The 21426-nt window shown below is 29.5% G+C and overlaps 1 protein-coding gene across 6 annotated transcripts in view; it reads right to left on the reverse strand.

Annotated features, from left to right (window-relative positions):
* Nucleotides 1–21426, reverse strand: part of sick (sickie) — a 90839-nt gene that overhangs the window by 63110 nt on the left and 6303 nt on the right. For all 6 annotated transcript variants that reach the window (XM_089229766.1, XM_089229760.1, XM_089229762.1 and 3 more), the window contains exons 2-3: nt 949–1051; nt 148–278 (exon numbers count right to left, since the gene is read on the reverse strand). In XM_089229766.1, the coding sequence (XP_089085892.1) occupies nt 148–243 (96 nt within the window). In that variant the 5' untranslated portion in view covers nt 244–278; nt 949–1051. The remainder of the gene's footprint in view (nt 1–147; nt 279–948; nt 1052–21426) is intronic.

The following is a 21426-nucleotide window of genomic DNA, read 5'->3' on the forward strand; positions in this document are numbered from 1 at the left end:
AAATAATTTTCTTTTTTTCATAACCCCAATCATCTAAAATTATTTATGTAGGGACGTTTTTGTCATTAATTCTGTTGAAAATATTACCCTCCACAATAATTACTTTTTATTTTCATAAAAAAAGGTTGTTATTTTTTACAAAATTACCTTAATTATCTGGGCATACTGTTGTTGATGAGTCTGCACAGAGCTATCATTTCGGACTCCCGTCCGGGATACCCTGATACATCCAGACATTGACATTGATGATATAAATTTTCTGTGACGAGCTCATTCAACTAAAAGCGATAAAAAGTAATGTAAGTAGAGTTATATTAAAAAAATATCAGTTTAAGTCAACAAAAATAAAAATTGAAAATATTTAGTCAGTCCAAGTATCTTCTTAGAAAAGTGAAAAATGTCATAAAAATTAACCTTTAGTATTTTTAGTTGAATTCACAGGTTGATAATCAAAATTGGTTAAATTTTTTATAAATGAATAATATACCATAATAATATTATTTTAAGTTTCACTTTGAAATTCAAATTCATAATTGAAAAAAAAAAATAGTGTAAATTATAATTGTTGAATTAAATATACTTCACCTATTTTTGGGTGTGTATAAAAATTGTATAGGTATACTGAAAAGGTTATTGGGGTTTGTTTGCATACTTATTTAATTTAATAAGTAATATCTAGTTCATAGAATAATTTATCAAAGTCAAAATAAAACTTTTTTCGATCATTTGCCAATAAAATGACGTTTGTAATTAAATGTCCTAAAAAAATTATTACGTACGCTTAAGTTTAAGTGTGTAATATTCTAAGAATAGATTTGTTTTGTGAATCGTCAAAATCAAAGGTACCTAGCCAGAGTGTATTAAAATTATATGGTAATGGTACTATCCAGCCATATTACTGTTTAAAAATATAACTCGCAGAATGAGCACGTGTGTATGCGGCCTTACCGAAAAGTAATGTTTTTTTTTTTATTTTAGTTTGTTTTTCATGGACGGTGTCCAAGTTATCTCCATTAGGTTGTTGGCCATTAGGTGACTGGAGTGAATATTCCTGTAATAAAATAATAAACAAACGTAAAATTAGCTGTAAACTTTTGATTTAATAGTGAAGTTAAAACAATTTAGGATTGCAGAACACATATTTTATTAATAATTTTTAACGTACGTATTTGTCTCTACATTTAAATGCACTAATCGTATTGCACTACTGCAGTTAATCCCATTTAATGTGGTTTCGGACACAACTACTATAGTGTTGCGGTCGTAACGACACTTAAAATATTATAATTTCTATACATGGTTATTCGTAATCGGCATTCATAGAAAAATATACCAGATGGCAGATGGTACACAGTGTATTTGCCTAGTAATTGCCTATATAGCTATTTGACTATTACAGCTGGATAATATATCCATTACCCTCCACTCGTCTGGTTCCACTGCAGTTAACATAACATTACAAAATTATTATATTTTTATTTTTTACTATGTTCGAGTTTATATTCGCATTTCCGTAAAAAAAAAATGTATCCCCTTTTTAAGCATTTTTTTAAAAACAATTTGTAAAAGTAGTTGCTGCTAATCATTGTGGTTTTTCTGTCTTACAATGTATCCGCGATACTAAGAAAATACTATACTACACTTGTCTTATATTAATGTGATAAAATAATAACATTAAAAAATTTAAACATCATAAAATACAATATCTTAGAGTTTGAAACTATGTATAATAGCCTTTCTTCTATTAACGATTTTACCATTAAGATGATTATAAAATTAAAAATCCAAAAAACCATTTCTATAGTTATCAAAAGACTATTACATGCAATATTACTATAGCTCACACAGGTATTTCTAAGATATTATTACCTTTTCTGTAGGTTACAATAATAGGTAAAGTACCTATATATTATCACTCGTGAATACTACACGGAATTGTGGCAGACTAAGTGAGTGGTGATCGTTTATTTCCTTTTTACACTTTTATAGCAAAGGGATATCCGGAGATATAATTATATATATAGCACAACTGCACAACACATACAGGAGATAACACTTAATAACAGTATATACACATATATATATATATATATATATATATATGTATATAGTATATACGTTAAATTAATCGTTTCGCTCTAACATTATATACATTATTTGATCCCTTTTACAAATTTAAAATTCCCCCAAACTTACATGCATATCGTATGAATATATATATAGCGTATATATATAATATATATATATATATATATAACTCATAGAATGTTATCCATATGGACATATTGATGTATTTACGATTATCATTTTGACTTGCTAGCAATGTTCCCGGTTTTATACCAAAAACATATTACTCGTTTCCGTGTTAGAATTTTATGGTAATATACACTATATAGGCACATACCTATTAATATTTTATTATAACAATTATTTTTCAGACGTGTTGATATAATTTACTCTAATATATAATATAAAAATATTTTAAAAAATACACATTTAGCTCATTTATGTAACAGTGTAGCATATACTTTATAGTAAGCACGAAATAATTAATCTTTATAAATGTTATTATTTCAGGATTTTCTGTGGTTTTATGATACTGTTTTTCTTTTCTTTATATATGATGTGGATTCTTTTCTCCAGTAGTAAAAAAAGCTACGAAAGCTTTTTTATAGGTTTGAAATGGTTAAATTTTATCCTGAATTGGTACTTTGTAGAGGTCATTTTTAGTTGTAGTTTCTATAGGGAAACTTATATAGATAAGTGTGGGGAAAACTATACCAATGGATTAAATCTGCGAAAAATGTTGGTAATAAAATCTCAGTAAGCGTGCGGTTTTAACTGAGTTCCGTTCAGAACCATTTGTAGTTCAGGAACGAAATGATTTATCGTTGTTTTCTAATTTCTATAGTAACCACTAACAAGTAATGACACACCATAATCATTAATCATTATTTTATATTCTGAGCCACCGAGGTAAACTCTTCGAGGCGAGTACCCTCACACGTGCGTAAATAATATTGCATGGTCCCCACGTATCTTAGGTGGATTTTTATTTCGTACATTATTATGCGTTCGTACAAAGCGACAAATAAAAAACGACAAAATATACAAATTGCATACAGCCCATACAGGAAGTATCTGTGCATAAAATGTTAATATCGGGTTTCCGGAGTAGCTTTAATACTATAGCCACATACAGTACTTCACTTTTCAAAATCATGTCTTCCAACCCCATTTGCGACCTGCAGCCAGCGTTCTATATATACATAGTAGCTTCATAGTAAACTCAATAATTCCTCTGCACATACACATACACACACATACACACACATACACATGATATACACCCAGCCATAGTTACAAGAGACCCTTTTTGTTGACAGAAAAGTGAAGGTTACGTGAAAAAATATACCTTTCCGAGATGCAGAGAAAAGTTTACTTTTATCCGTGATATTTCTGAAACCAAGCTAGGGAGCACTATAATCTGGGCCCCAGAAATGGACAGAATGAGGGAAGAGCCGGCGGTGAATTACATTACAAATCGACTGAGCCGTTTCTGGTATGATGCAGTGTGTATAAGGTTTTAAGAAATGCCGCCCGGGGTCTTGTAGCCCGCAGTAAAGCCAAGAAACTTTTTATTTTTCACGTTCAAAGGTCGCTTTTACGACCTCGGCAAAAGCACAAGCTTTTCTTATTATAGTTTTTTTTTCTCCAGCCTAATCTACCGCACTCGGGTCTACGCTTTTAATCAATTTGGACGTGTATTTTTATTATTTTTTACTTTTCATAAGGTCCTACAATGGCGGAGGGTGGCCGAAATGTAACAACAGCAAATTATATAGTTTTACAACAAATAATATTTCACGGTTATTTTCTTCACGTCTCGACGATTTGCATTTTCCCTGCAGTTTTTACTCGTTCTCCGAAACCATAAAGAAAAGCGCATTAGCTATATACGAAAGGATCCATGAAAAATAAATTACACACGAATAATGGCACTGTAAAGAGGCTACGGTTGTGGCATTTATAAAAAGGCTATGTGAACATTATCTGCTCGTAGCGAGATAGGTACTATTTCGAATAAAATATGACTCTTCTGTAATCTTGTATCACATGCACCTATATACAGTGAGGTAAAGTGAAAATATCGCATAAACGTTATGAATCAAAACTTTTTTTTTTAAATATATAGGTATTATATATATATATATATGTACCTATTATGTATATAAGAAATAAATACGTGTAAATGCTTGAATATTTTCATTTAAATACCTGATGACATCTAAATATGCATTCATTATTATTATTTTGTTTTTTGTGTGCGCCAATTCGATATTCGCGTGATGACTTTACGCATTTGGTTTGACGTACGTCGACACGCGATCAGTTAAACAAACCCTAACAAACACAATATTATGCAATTTGTACATTGTTCATATTATAGTTATCTATACACATTATCCGTAATAAGTTATTATTCAGGAATATTATAAACGCATTTTCGTTTATATAGGTGTATATAACTTTAATTTTTTATGTTACTTTATATATTTTACATATATATTGTACACAAAAATTCAGTTTTTTTTTAGCATTTTGATATCGTTATTATACTTTTATACATTATATTTATAAATTAAACATAATTTTTTATAAAACGTTATTTTCTTAAACGTCAATAATTCAACATTTTTAACCATAAAAATTAAAAAATATATTATACACACAAAATAATATTATGCAGGCATATAGAGTTATGGCGAACATAGGTAGAATACATTGTAGAAATATAATTTTAGTTAAATGATACTTGAATAATGATTTAAATTTAAGAATACAACAAGTATATTTTTTCATCGATAATATACGATACAAAATGTTACTAGTAAATCTACTTAAAATTAAATTTTAAATTATTTCTGCAGGAAGCAACGTTCGAATCGATTAGTTTAAATTATTTTCTGATTATTAAAAAGTAATAATAACCATTTACTATAATATTTATTGAATAACACACATAAGAAGGTATATAATTTCGTAGATATTAAAATATATTAGTAAGGTTCATATTTTTAATTTAGTCTGCGTGTATAGAAATATAATTTTGTATTTTGTACATATTACATATATTGTATAACACGAGATTATTATACTCGTATTGATAATTTTTCTCTATTGATTTGTAATATTAAAAAATATATATATATATTTAGTTAACTGAAACATAATGTATTATTTAAGTAAACTTAAAATACTTAATTTTTTCTCTGTTCTAGTTAGATATATTTATTTGTTTGCCTGACGAAAGAAGTTAAATGCATATACATGTTATTGATATCAACGTATACAAAATGGAATGCAGATATATATTTATGTATTACGTATTGATCCAAGAAGGACACGTGTTGCGAATAAAACATATTATATACACATGAGACTCACAGTAACTGTGTAGAACGGAATATATTGTGGAAAATAAGCTATAAAGTTTATATTCGGTGAATATGTGTTGGCAACTTTTACAGAACTTTACTACCGTAGAGTTTAAACGTACGACAATACGTGCTCGTTAATAATAATTAATCGCCACTATTAGGTTAAAACACGAGATCGGTTTTACCGGAAAAGGTTTTTGAGATTTAACGTATTTTACCGAATTCGGGAGGCATAAATTTCGGTGGAGCATTCGCACATATTGGCGGAGGTAGAAACGGCTGTGGAAAATCGAGTTTTCCGGAGGGCAAAAACGCTGCACGCTCGTAGTTTATTTATTGGATGGTCGAGTTTCTCCCAGGGGAATCAAGTTTTCCCAGGTCCGCTCCAGGCTGATTTAAAAGCACCTGTATGAAGTGTATATAGTCCTTCGCACACAACACTTGCTTACAATGCCTCAGTACTTAAACGAAACCAAGTAGTAACAAGATTCCTCAAGCATATCCAATTATAACTCGTTGATCTGAATTATGGCCTCCGCCTTTCCCCTTTTGGGACAATATAATAATCGGTTATTATGATCAAATGCGGATTATACTAAGTGAAGTAGAAAATCGAAATTGCACTCTTCAAAAAAAAAGTTACAGTTTTTTTTTTTTTAATCGCATTAAAATACGATACAACTACAGGCGTATAACTTATTTATAGTAAACAGGTATTTTATTATTACAACACAAATATTTTTCCACGTGCGTGGAAATTTTATTGTATAGAAACATTTTTCTTTTTTTTGATATTTAAAACTTATTGTGCGATAATCATAATAGTATCTATATGGTCACATTTTGAAATGACTATTCTAAGTTTTAAATGTTAAATCATATAACATAACATCATAATAAATAAAAATAATAATGAATCGTTACCTAAATATTTTATACTTTTTTTCAATTACGCTTGACTAATTGGGATTCAGGCGTCAGGCCGCATTGGATAGTTTTCAAAGATGTACAAATAAAATTATAATGATCTAAAATATATGTCTAAGTAAGAAAATATATTTGAGAAACGTTTTGTAAGTATTACAGAGAGAAACAACAAAAGATAGGTAATATATAGAGTAAATTATTTTTAAACTAAGTTTTGTAGATCCAGAAACGTGAAAAATAGGAGGGAAACAAATAGGATCATAGAGGACTACAGAGACGATAATGGAATTAAAATCGCTATACAGTTTGGAGGGGAAAAAGTCGGGAGACGTACTAGGAAACGGAGGGCTAAAACCGGAGTATGCAACGTAAGTGATGCGTGTATATTATAATGGTTGTTTTGACATGAAAGTGGAAGTAAAAATATCTAGCTGTAATTAATAAGAGTATTTAAAACTAAATAATATATGAGACTATAGTACAGTGATTGGCAAACGTCGAAAATTGTATTGATCCTATAGAATAATAAAAAGTTACGTCTTATTATTGTTAAAGTTGGTTATTATTTTATTTTTCTGACGTTGATAATTTAAATATTATTTTGAAATACCAAGACATTATAGCATAACTATATACGACAAACCAATGCGTAGATAATCTAAAATTTGTTTCACATAGTTAGGTACTAAAAATATATATTTAAATTTGATGCCAATAATATTGTATTACATCTATAGTTTTATATTTTGCAGCTAATAAAATAACTATGATTCCACCCAATGTTGGACTATGCTACCGTAGTGGGTTAGATAAAAAAAAAAAAAAAAAAAAAAAAAAACAATAATAATAATAATTATTATTATACAACTATACACTATAATATCTTTGATTATAATAAGATCAACACAATGTATACATTTTTTTCAATAAGAAATAGTTATACACATACCTATCTTAAAATATTTTTTTTACTAAGTCATAAGTTATTGCTATAACAGAAAATTTATCAACTGATATTTCATTGTTATTCTACAGGGTGCGGCGTGATGGACACCCATATTTCAAATAATCATTAGTGCGTAATCAAACTGATTGGATTAAAGTGGTTTATTTCGCTAGATTAGAAGAGTACGAAAATACTGATGCCATTTGGTTTCAAAAAGATAGGGCCATAGTTCATACGGCCCGTTGTCCTCGTGCTGTATTTCAAAAATGTTTTCTGGTCGCCTTATATCCTTATAAGGGAAAACATTGCATGGCCTCCTCGCTCCCCTGATTTGAGCCCATGTAACTATTTCTTATGAGTTATGAGGATACCTCAAAGCTGAAGTTTTCAAACATTGAATTAGAACCACTGAATAACTAAAGGAGGCGATTAGTCGAGAAATCTCTGCGATTACACTCGATATGCTGGCGAAAGTGATGAAAACTTTCGAGATTGGCTCTATATGTGTGTCGCTCGTTAAGGCAATTATTTATACAATATAATTTTTAAAAAACCTTAGGTATATAATGTAGTTTTAAAAAATAAAATTTTGTATCGTTTTTTTTTAATTCACTTCGGAAATGTGAGAGTCCATTATGCCGCACCCTGTATAAAGATTTTTTAAGCCTAAACAATATTGTTATTATAAATTTCATATTATGTTGAACGGAATTATTGTTGGGTAGCGTCAAATTGTCAAGTATTTATTAATATACAGGTACTAGGAACCTGTCTACATATAAATAATAATCCTTAAAATTATTTTACATTTTTAATGAATAAGTTATAAAATCTACACACACACTGCACCCATATATCAGGATTCGTAAACTGCACAAACTAAGCATGTAAAAAAAAAAATCGAAAAAAAAGTTAATGTTAGTAGGTTAATTTATTTTAATAATATTCTATTGTTATAAGGGCAAGTGCATTTATAACTCTAGAAAAGACAATAAATTATTACTATAGTTATGAACAAAAAAAAAACTCGAAGCCAACGCGTTGCTACTATATGCATATACGTATATCATAGCCATACATAAATATATATAGGTTAGGCATAATATACCTTCTGACATTCATTTGTTTAACAGGAACCAACGCTGCAAGGGGGGAAATAATCGCGCCTACGTTGCCGCCTAAGCTAACATTACAGCGCACGGTGAAATACCTTAAAAAATAAATAAAAATAATAAGCCAGTGATTGACTTTCTATATTATTATATGTGCGCTTCGGCTTAGACGGTTCCCCCGCCCTCTGCGATTGTTCAAGTTTCAAAAGTGTCCGAGAAAATCAATTTTTTTACTCAACGGCACCTGCACTACTACAAAACGCTTAATACACCCGTACTACAACATATTATTATAATGGTAGACTCCTATTCACTTATACTGCAGTATTGTGTGGTATATAGTGCTGCAGGTTGACATTGCTGTACAGCAGTGTGTATACAATATATACCGCCATATCGATTATATATACCTAGGGGAGACGACGACAGTGTTGGCGAAACGAAAAGTTTGCGGCTTGTGTAGTATAAGTTTATATAAAAAATATAAAACATAATTTGACAAATTGTTTACTCGATATATATACGAGAAATACACTGTGGTCGAGTAAATGCGTCTAAAATCGAATCATAATAATTATATAATAATAATAATAATAATAATATTTCCGTGAATAATAGGTACTGAACATGCGGTATTTTATGCAGTTATACACATATTATGTATTAAGTTCAATATGTGTACATCAACTGAATTAAAAAATTGTTATCATTCAACAAGACTCTTTGAACGATTGATTGATTAAACGTAATACCTACATTCTATACAAAAATATTTACAGTTTATATTTTTAACCATCACTATAAAAAATTTTGTTTCACTGGATTTTTGATAAACATATTATAATATAATCGATTTATTATATTATTAATTATTGTTATACCCATAAAATAATATTGATAAGACGTTAATTTTCTTATTAAACTATTCGTGTCAATTATTTTATTGAAATCGCTGAAACAATAATTATTAATATCCTGGTACCAATATTTTGGTATCAAAAATAATTTAAGGGCAATGTCATTTCAAAATAAAAATGCTTCATAATATACCCAATTTAACTGATAAAATTATTCCCCAAACCTGTAAATCTATAGATAAGTAGTATTAAAAGTTATAATCGATCAATAAATATGCTAAATAAATACATTTTATATCTACATTTGTTTTTAGTACGAATATTGAAAATATTTTATGTTTACATGAGCGATACGATCTTACAAAGACTGTAATCTACAATTCCGGTTCAAAGGTCGTCAAAACGTATGTTTAGGGTTAGTTGTGCGATGGTGTTTGTAGGGTAAATGGAGAGGTTGTAAAAGAGCAGCGGTTGAAATTAACCTGGCGACTTTTGGAGGGGTGAAAGACTTTTGACCCGGAGGCGATGAAACTCAATTTGAATAAATCCATTTGGTATACCTATACCTACGTTGTTTTCAGTTTCAGCCATACAGAGAGACCTTTGGGGAATACCATTTTCTTTTTTGACTGCAATGAAAGAATAATAGTGGATTCGCAGCTCCTATAAATAGGTAATAGGTGCTGCTATTCTGTTTTTCTGGTTAATCGACGCAGTTTTACTGCAGAATAAAACAATACTCAGAATAAAATAACGATTCGTAGTTGGAAACATACATTTATGTATTTAATTTCCCTAATGTATTTTTGATGTTTTGAAAAATAGTTATTTTTGATATTTTGAATTTTTAATACTGTTGATCAACAATTCAGTAAGATAAAAATATATTATGTAAGTTATACTGCAGGTATTGAAAAAAAAAGTTTATAAAAGTTTGAGAAAAGTTTTTAAGGTCATAAGTCATAACTCATAAATCACTGAAAAATAGTTACACTAATAATAATTTACATAAAATATGCGTGATATAAATAACGATACCTTTCGATAATGGCTTGTCATTAAAAATATTATTTAAAAACTATTATTCCCTACTGAATAAACTTATCATCATTAATATTATAATATAAGCGTCGTCGCCTGCTGGTAAAAAATCTATGAATAGGCGGTAATATAATAATATTATACACTTTTTAATAATTACATAAGATGTAGGTAGGTATATACGATATATTTTGTGGCCAGTGATTATAATTTATAATATATATTTGTAGAAAATAATTTTATAAAAGAGCCACGACACGCCTTTACGTCGAAATTAATACTTGAGAAAAAAAATGGCAACGTTGTCATTTTTCCGATATCGAGAAATCCGCTGTCAGCGCGGAGTGAGTTCAAATATAATAATTATTTTTCAAATGCTGCAGTATATTATTTAAATAATATACGTATTTTGTACAGAGAGTTGCCACATTGTCATTATTTTAGAAACGTATAACGTAATATTATAATACATTATGAGTAGTTCTAAAAATTATATATATATATAACACAGTCGGCATAGAAGAGCTGGACAACGCTCTGTATAATTAATATGTAATAATAACGGTCCGCGGAATATATAGCAACATATGTGTGTAGGGAACTATTAAAGTGGTCCGTCATACATAACGAGCAAATAATACGGTACGATACACAACGTTAGGACATCATAATGTAATTATGTTTAATTTTTTGGCACATATCATTTTCTACTTTTCTGCACGCCTACCACTATATAACACCTATATAGGTATGGCTGAATGTTGAAGTTTATAATATTATATTATGTTTGAACTCGCCAGGTGAGTTTAGATCATCATCAAAACTTATCAGGCAAATCCTACGCTAACCAGGAAATTACTGACAATTTTCTCCATGTACTCTGTTTAATAAAACTACTGTATAATAAAACGTGTGTGATGATGTCGTTGATGTCGATATTTATTATTTTTATTATTATTGATTTAGGACCCTTGGCAACAACATTGGGCCATTGGGCTTCACTAAACATGAAACTATTGTAAAATATTACTTGAGCTTATTCTAAATTTTTAGTTAGTCTTCTAATCCTTTGAAAAATGAGGTTGGCTAATTTAATGAATTTAGCTTTTATGCTGGGATCAGTCAATAATGACCTCATTTATTCAATTAATCTGAAAAGATTGTTAGAATTTGATATAAATTGTTTAATATGTTTAACAGTGTTAATGTTTTTGTTTGAAAATTTTTCTACTTAATATCTGAGAGTTACGCTATTGAAGGATAGGTCTCTATTTTGGATAATGATTTCAGACGCTATTTCAAGTTTTCATCGAATTTATCATTGGAACTTCGTGAAGAGGAAGTAGATCTAGATCGGAGTTTTGTTTTATTGGTGCTTTTATCTTTTGCTGATTTATTTATGGCTAGTTGGATCCTTTTTGTTTCCATATCAAAAGGAGTATAGATTTAGGAGAAAGTGGTGATGAGAAGAATGTGGATTCCGGAGCTGGTCTTATATAGTTAATTTAATGTTCCTGTGAGTCCAACATGTTTTCGTAATTTACATTTTGAGGGATTTGATGTGTCGATGTTTGAAATCCGTCGAAAGTACGTTTTTTTCTCGAAAATTACCAATGAAATAGTCCAAAAAAACTAATTTATACGCTCGTCACAATAATTTAATAACCAAGTATTTGCCGGATTATTTCGCTAAGTAGTAAACTCATTCGAAATCAACGAGACTCCGCGTGACTGTTATTTTCGAACGCGGTACATTCAATTCCCAAGCTTGTAATTTCATAAGAGAATGACCTTATAAAATATATTCGATTACTTATATTGTTATAGCGTCAAGACTCGAGAAACGGATAGAATATATACCTATTTACGTACGTATAGGTACCTACCTAGCTAATTACATTAACCATTAAGTACAAATTATACTAAGTATACCCACATTTATAATTTAATCTAATAAAATATGTCGGTTAATGTCTGTCTAGGGGCTAAACTAACATTTCAATTCAAGGTATAGGTACTCATAGCTTCAGCCACGGCGATGATGTAAACATTTAGCTTTTTTGTTTGTAAGCCTGAATAGTTTGAATAGTTTCTAATACCTATAATATAACAGCTGATGTATATTATGATATTTTTTACGTTCAAACCAGAATAATATATAAGCTAAAAGCTTATATAATCGAGGTTACAAATTCCAACCTGCATTTTTAAATTATAACTGAATTCATCAAAAAAACAATTACAACATAAAAACAGCTGTAATTAAAAGAATACTGTTCAAAGTAATTGTTAATGTAAAAAATATACTTCACACTAACTACAAAGTATGTTATACTACTATAACATTATTAACAGATAGATACGATAGGTAATTCAGTAATTCATTCTCACTACATCGCTAAAATACAACGTAAAACGCTAAAGGCTATACCCAATTATTTTATATCCGTTGCAATCGTAATATTTATCAAAAAATAATTATTGTTAGGTATATCTATTAAAAAAACTGAAAAGTTTAAAACGATGAATGTATATAGCAATGTTGCGTGTGACTAGTGTATATAAGTAGGTACTTAGTACCCACAACATTTAAACTTCGTTTAAAACGAACTTACTTATTTAAAAACAATATGATAATAAAATATAATTTTCTCATTATATTGTGCTGATAAGTTCCTTTTAATAAAATTAAACTTTTAAAAAAAGTCAGGTAAAAGAAAAAATAGTAATTTATGGTTAGAAATTACAAGGTTTTAATTTGCACATGCACTAATCCATTCTGACAGGAATAAATGTTCCTTGAGACTTTCATTTAATTAAAATTAAGACAATTTAAATGTTGCTTTTTATACATAGTATATTATATAGATATATTTGTTTTAGTTGAATAAAACTTGAAAAACTCTCCTGTTGGAAATCCAATTTATTAACCCCCTCCTGTATCCATTCTGAGCCCGTATTGACGTTTTCTTCGTTTCCCATTTTCTACCGAAAACAATCTTTTCTACGTCTTCCGAGTGTCTTTTATGCGTATATACCATCGTAAAGTGTCCATATTACATTTTTCCCCTTTTCTCCCCGCCTTTCCATCGTGCCATATATATATATACCATAATATCTTAGACATAAAACGATAAAACGGGGGTCGATTGCGAAACTGGGTCTGTAGGCATTTCACCCTTTTCCGGGAGATTAAAGTTTAATGAGCTGCATGAGCCTAAACAATTTGTCAAAATAGCCAGAGAGACCAAGGCATATCTGATACTTCCGACTTCCATTATATTTATTACTACACTATGGGCCGCTGTAATTGCTGTTTCAACAATATACATTATAGTCATACCTGTAGCCATTAGAAATTATTCATCAGTATAAACTATAAATGTTTGACATGAAATAATGACGATTTACTCACAAATGTTTGTCAAATCAACGAACAAAGTTGAAAATCATTTAAGCGATTTCACCATTGTTGTATAATAATATGTAGATGCCTTTCGATGTTATAATAATATGGTCACCCACACAAATACACAATTGACAATTCGTATATTATTTAACAATATTTTTTGGCCTTGACCCCTTACAGTATACCTATATTATATCGTATTTTATCATTTACATTCTTTCATCAACACAAAAATAAAATAAGCCCTTAGGTACCAACCAACCTATATAACATATAATATTTCTGTTATAATATATAGTATTCAGTATCAAGACGTGTTGGTCAAATGCATTTTTGGCAGGTATTTACCCCATTATTAGGGTCGATTTAATTACATAATATCAAGTATGATCAAACTGTATATACTAAGATAAAATTTTTTATTTTTATTAATCTCGTTGATTAATATTTAATAGGTGTACACTTACACGACTCAGTTCCAACCAACATTTGATTTTAAATTTAAATTTAGTTGAGTAAAAATGTTTTATTCAAATGTCAGTGTTTTACGCAAGATTTTACGTTAGGTACTATTAGACACTTTATTTTCTTATTACTAGAAATGAATTAAATTTGGTATATTATAATGTATCAAAATGAAAAAACTGTCCACAATTCATAAATGTTATCATTAATGGGCTAAATGCGCTCTATCACAATTTAAGGTAAATATCGTTCATTTGGACTTTCACAATATTACAGATATTTATCTCACTTAGCTAATATAGTAAATCATAGTGAGAAATTTGTCGAACCGGTGACAAAAGCTCATACAAAAAAGAATCAAGAGTTTATACTTTGTACTTGGCCTTTGTAGTTAATAAATTTTAAGTATAGATTTAGTATAGATTAAGTATAGACACATATGCATAACTTTTTGAAGTAATGAACGAAAACCGTGTGAATTTTAAATGAGTATACCTATACCATTTTTTGTTATTACAATCGATAGGTAGGTCGTAGACTCGTAAGTAAGACCTATAATTGAAACTTTACTGAGAAATATTAACAAACTAAATGTTATATTTGATTGATAATAATTTATATAATAATTACTATTACTATTATATAATAATTTTGAGATACCTAAAGTCTATAGAGAGCATACCATAGTCACGATATTCGAGTAGAGCGCATGTTGGAGATAGTCCACCTAATCTATATAATGAAATTTTATTTTCTACAAATTAAAACATTCTCAAAACGAGTTAAATTTGTTTTATGTTTTAATTTTGTTCTACTTGCTAATATGAAACATAAAGATACCTACATAATTTCACGGCACGTATATACATTTAGATTATTGTTGAGATCTACATCTCAAGCCTAAAACAAATTCAACTTCATTTCGATTAAATGATTGTGTTTTTGAGTTTGATATACTGGAAGCCATAACCTGTTGGCCCTGTGCATTTATCATGTTTCCTTTATATACGCAAGACGTACTCCGCAGATGCAATATCCTGTAAAAGTATCTCTACATTGTTGTTGATAAATTCGATATCATTTCCTCTACAGTAAGACGATACTTGTATATACCTACGAAACACACAATAGTAGGCCGAGGACGCCCAACACATTGTAAATAAATTGTAATATAATCCTAATGTTTTAATAAATATCCTGTTTAAAATTACAAATTATGCATTTAATAACTATCTAATAATATTATATTATTAATTAAATCAGTTGACAACTCTAAAAAGTTAATTAATTAAAAACTTTGTACCGATATGAAAAAAAAAATTTATTTGGTTGTGTTATTCCAGAATTTATTGTATTAATTATTAATGATGGGTACATAAAAAATTGTTTCGATTGCATATTAAATTATATTTTTCATATTATTATTGTAAATGATCTAATAAAAATGAAAATAGTTAATAATAATATTAAATTGATGAGTAATGGCCCTCAAAATTGTCACCGAAGTTAAGTTTAGAATAATAAAGAAATATACATTCATTATTGCTCATAATCTAAAATAATAATTTATTTTTACACTTTTCCTCATGTCACTTATCTGTGGTCCATATTACAATAGAAGTCATAATACTATACTAGATGTTATTCGTTTTCGGATATTGAATATGACGTTGGGATTTATATAATTTATTATTTGAATACGTCGGTGGTGTGAAAATGTACGTGGGCTGATGCGTTCGGTTCATTGTAAATGTATAATAAATAAGGACGACCGAAAATATCATGAATATAAAAAATAATAGTAGACGATGTACGTTTTTAAAATCTGAATAAATATTTTGAAACGAGATTTTTATAGTTTTATTTTATTCGTGTAATTTATACTTTTTTTTGAAAATCGAATATAGAGCTGATAATGATATTCTGTATCACTTTTAATTATATTATATATAAAATTATTAAAACAAACATTCTTTATTGAATCGTTTTTAATAGCTTATAAATCAATATTACATTTGAATGATAGAAAAATGATTGTTTACCCTAATTAAAATTTAAAAGGATTAAACCACTACCTATTCTATCATTTCTATCTCTAAAAAATATCCGATGATATAAACACATTTTTATTTTTTAAAAACATTGTTGTTGCTAAGTGTATAGGTGTAAAGTTTAAAAAAAACTCTTAACTTGGGGTTTGAACATCATATACTCGTGTTGTAAGTTTTTTCATAATGCACTTGTCAACACTTTTTTGTACCTAATATTTTCTCAGTTTAATTTCAAACAAGAATATTTCACAAACTTATTTAAATGTGAAGTTCTAAGTGCTAGTAAAATGTCGTCTTCCATAAATATAAAAAAAAATTATCACAGTAATAAATTCTATTTATATCAGTACAAAGAGTTAATCACTTAAAAATCTTATCAATAACAATTATGTAGTTCAATACCAATTTTAAACAAATAATTGTAATTAGTATATGTACCAGAGAACGTAATTGTTGACACATATAATATTGAAATAGCATATAATTAAATTTACCTATTACATATATTATGACATCAAAATGTATAAATATTACATTTTTACACTTCACAAAATATATTCTAGTACCTATACGATTTTAATTTTCTACATTTAGACTAATATTTAAACAATATTAAAACAATACCAAGTTTTTAAATAATTAATTCATAAAAACTACTTTTCTCTCCGCTTAATATCTGATACGCATATTGAATATCGACATAATATATACTATATTTTGTAGGTACAATGCCATTTACATTTTTTTGCTACGTTAAAATTGAATGGTTTTATTAAATATCAATACATATGACGAGTTTACTACTGACAATGTTTTTTAAACCCGTTAAACTGTTGTCAGGCGTGATCTGTATATTAATTATATCAGTATATATAAATAGTATTGAATAAAAAAATTAAAACTATATATTATTAGAATCTGGTATTTAAAAAAAAAAAATACGTAATTGTAAAATACAAATTATTATTAAAGTATTGACTGTAGCCCAATAATTTGGGAAAAATGTATAAAAATGATGTTTGATACAATTTATCTTAAATTATAAAACATAATAATTAGATATAATATGATATATAATTTATTATCATAGAGTATACTACGTATTATGTGCAGTTGTATAGTAGGTAACATGACGTGTTTTGACAACGTTTGATCGAATCGGATCTGACCTTAACGTATATAGAAATCAGAAACATAATAATATAAGAAAACAACGATAACGACATGTTATACAATTTTAATGAACCGCCGTCGCCGTGGTTAACATTTGTAGTGTACATATAGGAATACATATACATTGCCGAATAAACATATATAACGATGATAAATCTTCACGATTGTACTGTGAACACGACTTATAATATAATATACACAACATAGGTAGCAAGGTACACAATATATACTTTGTACAATACCTATACGTGTATATACTATATTGTAATTATGTTATAGTATATATACTTGGTACGTATGTATAGTGCACATGTGCACTGTGTTAGCGTCATTATAATGTTGTGGGGTGAGAGGGTGCAGTGCATTTTTTGTATCCCGAGCGTGGCGTATTTTATTTTTTTTAATAACCGTATAAGTTATACAAAAAATACATATGGTCGTTTTGGCGAACAAAGTGATCGGTTTTGACACATTTCGGTATTGATCAATTTAGAGTCGAGTGTGTAGATTGTAATATTGTATAAATACCTAGATACCGTAAAAGGTTAATAACCTGTAATGCTCCAAACATTTTGTATAAACAATTGGATAGCTTTATAGTTTATAGCGATATTTTTTTTATAAAAAGTTATATAGGTATACTTATTTAAAATATTTAAATACGTAATTTAAATTTGAGTATCTACCTACAGTTTTAAGTTAACTATTCAAGTTTTGATTTTCAAAATAAAACCAGGTATTATTATTTACATATAATTATATGAACATGAAATTATAGTAAAGAAATGTTAATAATCAATACCAATACGTTATGAAACACTGAAATATATATGCAAAATTAAAAATCGTAAAACTTACTACCACTCGAAAATGTCGAAATATGCACTAGAATATAATCGTATATTATTTTATTTCAAGCAGTCGATGTTGTTGTGAAACATTTGATTTTGACGAAAATATCAGAGAAGTGTAGAATAATTTTAATCACCAAAAAAATATAATAATTATTTTATCCTTTTCACCCCCGAAAAAAAGTTAGCTGAAGATTGCACTAATAATAAAAAATACGTCTATTACGCCAAATTTTATATTAATTGTCCATTTTTCCACGAGTGAAGTTATATAGTTTGCAATTGGCAATTGTATATAACAATAAAATAATATATAATATATATATATACTACATAATATACATAAATACATAATATAATATGATATTATATTATATGCTTTATGTATATTATGTACATTGTATAGTGCTGCATTTAGACATTTAGGTTTAAGCCCCTATTTAATGTTTTGACTTATGGTCGTTATAGAAAAAGTAAGGTTCGAAAATCTCTATTTCACTTTTTCACTGCACATTTTTGAAAATATGACGAAATTAAAAAAAAACTATACTAATTATTTCTGTAAAACAATTTCAATTTAAAAAGTTTTAAAACTTCACTATAAATACAAAAATATTTTGGTCAACAAACTTGTAATATCATCTTATAAAGTTGTGACCATCTTATAAATTTGCCATTCCAAAAACTTTGTCACTCTAATGTGATGATCGTCCCCATTGTCTTGGGGGAGGGGGGGGGGCTAAAAAGATGCTCTGCGTACCTATAATATATAGTTAAGATATTATAAAATCATTCAATGTGATCGTACAATATTATTATTATTATTGTTGTTGTTGTTGTTGTTGTTGTTGTTGTTGTTGTTGTTGTTGTTGTTGTTGCTGTAATATATCGGTCGATTTCACACCACTGCAAGCTGCAATGGTGTAAAACGATGTGTGCGCGCGTGCGCCGTCGTCGTCATAACAAGTGATTGATACACGCATACGTCACCGCTGCTGCAGATTTCGGTCATCAACTTTTCTTGGGCGACGTTATGCGCGTGCATTAAGTATGATGGTATACATAAACAACACGTAAACGGGAACTGCTCGACGTGACTCACGCTCAGGAGTGTCGCATGTTATATGTGACCGCCGCCGACGCCATCCGCCGCGTGATGTCGTATGTATACGCGCACGGCACGCGGACCGCGAACACGCGCGCCCGGTGCATTCTTCGTACGTGTTCCGAACACGCGTTCCCGGCGCATTCTCCGTACGTGTTCCAGACGCACGAGGCCGGCGGCGTCCCGATAGGTGATCGCGGCGAAAGACGCGGACGGACAAAAAGGCGCGTGCGTTTTTCATCTCGTCACCGTTGGCAACGGGACGGCGGCTGCGGCGGCAGATGAGTCATAATATATTACTACGAGCTTTCCCGGCTACCGGATTCCACCGACGCCGCCGCGGGGCTTCTCCCGCGGGAAGAGGGGAAAACGCGCGGAACGTTAACCTAATTGCGGGCCCTTTTTCCAAGCGCGCCCCCTCTCGCGCCCGTCCGCCCCGCCCCTAGGATATTATTCTATATATTCCGCGTGTATTATTATATGTCATTCCCATTTTCCGGTACTCTTGGTGTGGGGAGGGATGGTGCCGATGGTGGTGGGGTCGTGTCACTCGCGGCGCGGGCCGAAGCCAATTTGCGTGTTCGCCGTGGCGCCGCCCGCGCCGTCAAAGCCGACGCGCAGTACAAGTGGAACACGATAATATAACCCGGCTGCAACGGTCACCGGAAGAATACCGGATATATATTATGCGCTCTCCACTGGTATTTAGAATATATTATGTAATACCACGTCTGTCTACAACATAATATATGGTTATATAAGTATATTATTATACATGTATACCTGACAGAAAGACCAGACGATTGAAAATAAAAAAAAATATGAAGATTACGTGGGTAATTAATAATTTACTGAGATTTACTCATGAGTCATGTCAGGAAATTCTCAAGATGAATGTCTGGAAAAAAGTTTTTACGTTTTGAATTAATTTATACACTCAACAAAATGTATTTGATATTTAAAAAAAAGGTCCGTTTTACCATCAAAGTCTTTCTAAAATCTTGATTTACAAATCGACTATTTTGAATTATTACTAAAACATTTTAAAAAAAATTATAATTTTTATTTTGAGTATTAAAAATGTTTTGCTGTGATTGCAACGCGAAGGTTTATACCATATGTACGAATTTTTTAGTAAAATATTAATTAGAAGAAAAGTTATTCCATTTGTCTGCAGTCGTCTGCAAGTCATTCTGTTTCTTCTTGCGTGTATACTTATATACTTATATACTTATATACTTATATATGGAGTAATTAATTTTATGTAAAATACTCGTACATTTTATTTCAAAAGAAATTATAACGTTTTTAAAAATATTTTCATTACATACCTAATTAGTAGTCGTAACTTAATTACATTTTTGACTATTTTTTTCAAGAAGGGTTTTACTCTTTTGAATGTTAGTACATACATTTATAATTGCACATTCCGTAACAGAATATAATCGGAGTATCTATATCGGTTTATAAAAATTAAATCCCGGTCAAGTAATTTATAAGTTATAAGCATTTAAAATTTAGAAGAGTGTGGACCAACGCTTTTCAGGGCACCCATTACCATTTCACTCCACTCATATAAGATTTATATCATAAAAGGTATAATAACTCATAGCAGTCATAACTATTCAAGAGTTTGATTCGAATACATCTAAGTAAATACTCAAAAATTGGGATACTTAATGACACGTGTTGTTATTAAAAAGTCGATAATTTAAAAACAATAACGATAAAAAATAGCAAAAGATACTTTTTTAGGGGAATTTTTTTTTTAACGACTTAAAAATATTTCCCAAAATGTTAATGGTTTTTTTTTTTTAAATATAACGAGTGTTTTTCGTTAGATAGATCAGCCGGTATTTTACTTATACATACATTTTTATATAATATAAATATCTATTATGCGTTTATATATTATTTGGGAGGTAAATGGTGTACAAAGCCTAACGACACCGCCAATGCATGCCGGAAGTGTAATCGGAAGTGCGGAAAATTCAAACGAATGGTCGGAGGAAGGGGGGAGGGTTAATCTGATATTCCGTTACCGTTCA

The sequence above is a fragment of the Diuraphis noxia genome, unplaced genomic scaffold (genome assembly GCF_037042655.1).
Source record: "Diuraphis noxia isolate RWA-SAM2 unplaced genomic scaffold, SU_Dnox_SAM2 contig0005, whole genome shotgun sequence".
Taxonomy (NCBI): domain Eukaryota; kingdom Metazoa; phylum Arthropoda; class Insecta; order Hemiptera; family Aphididae; genus Diuraphis; species Diuraphis noxia.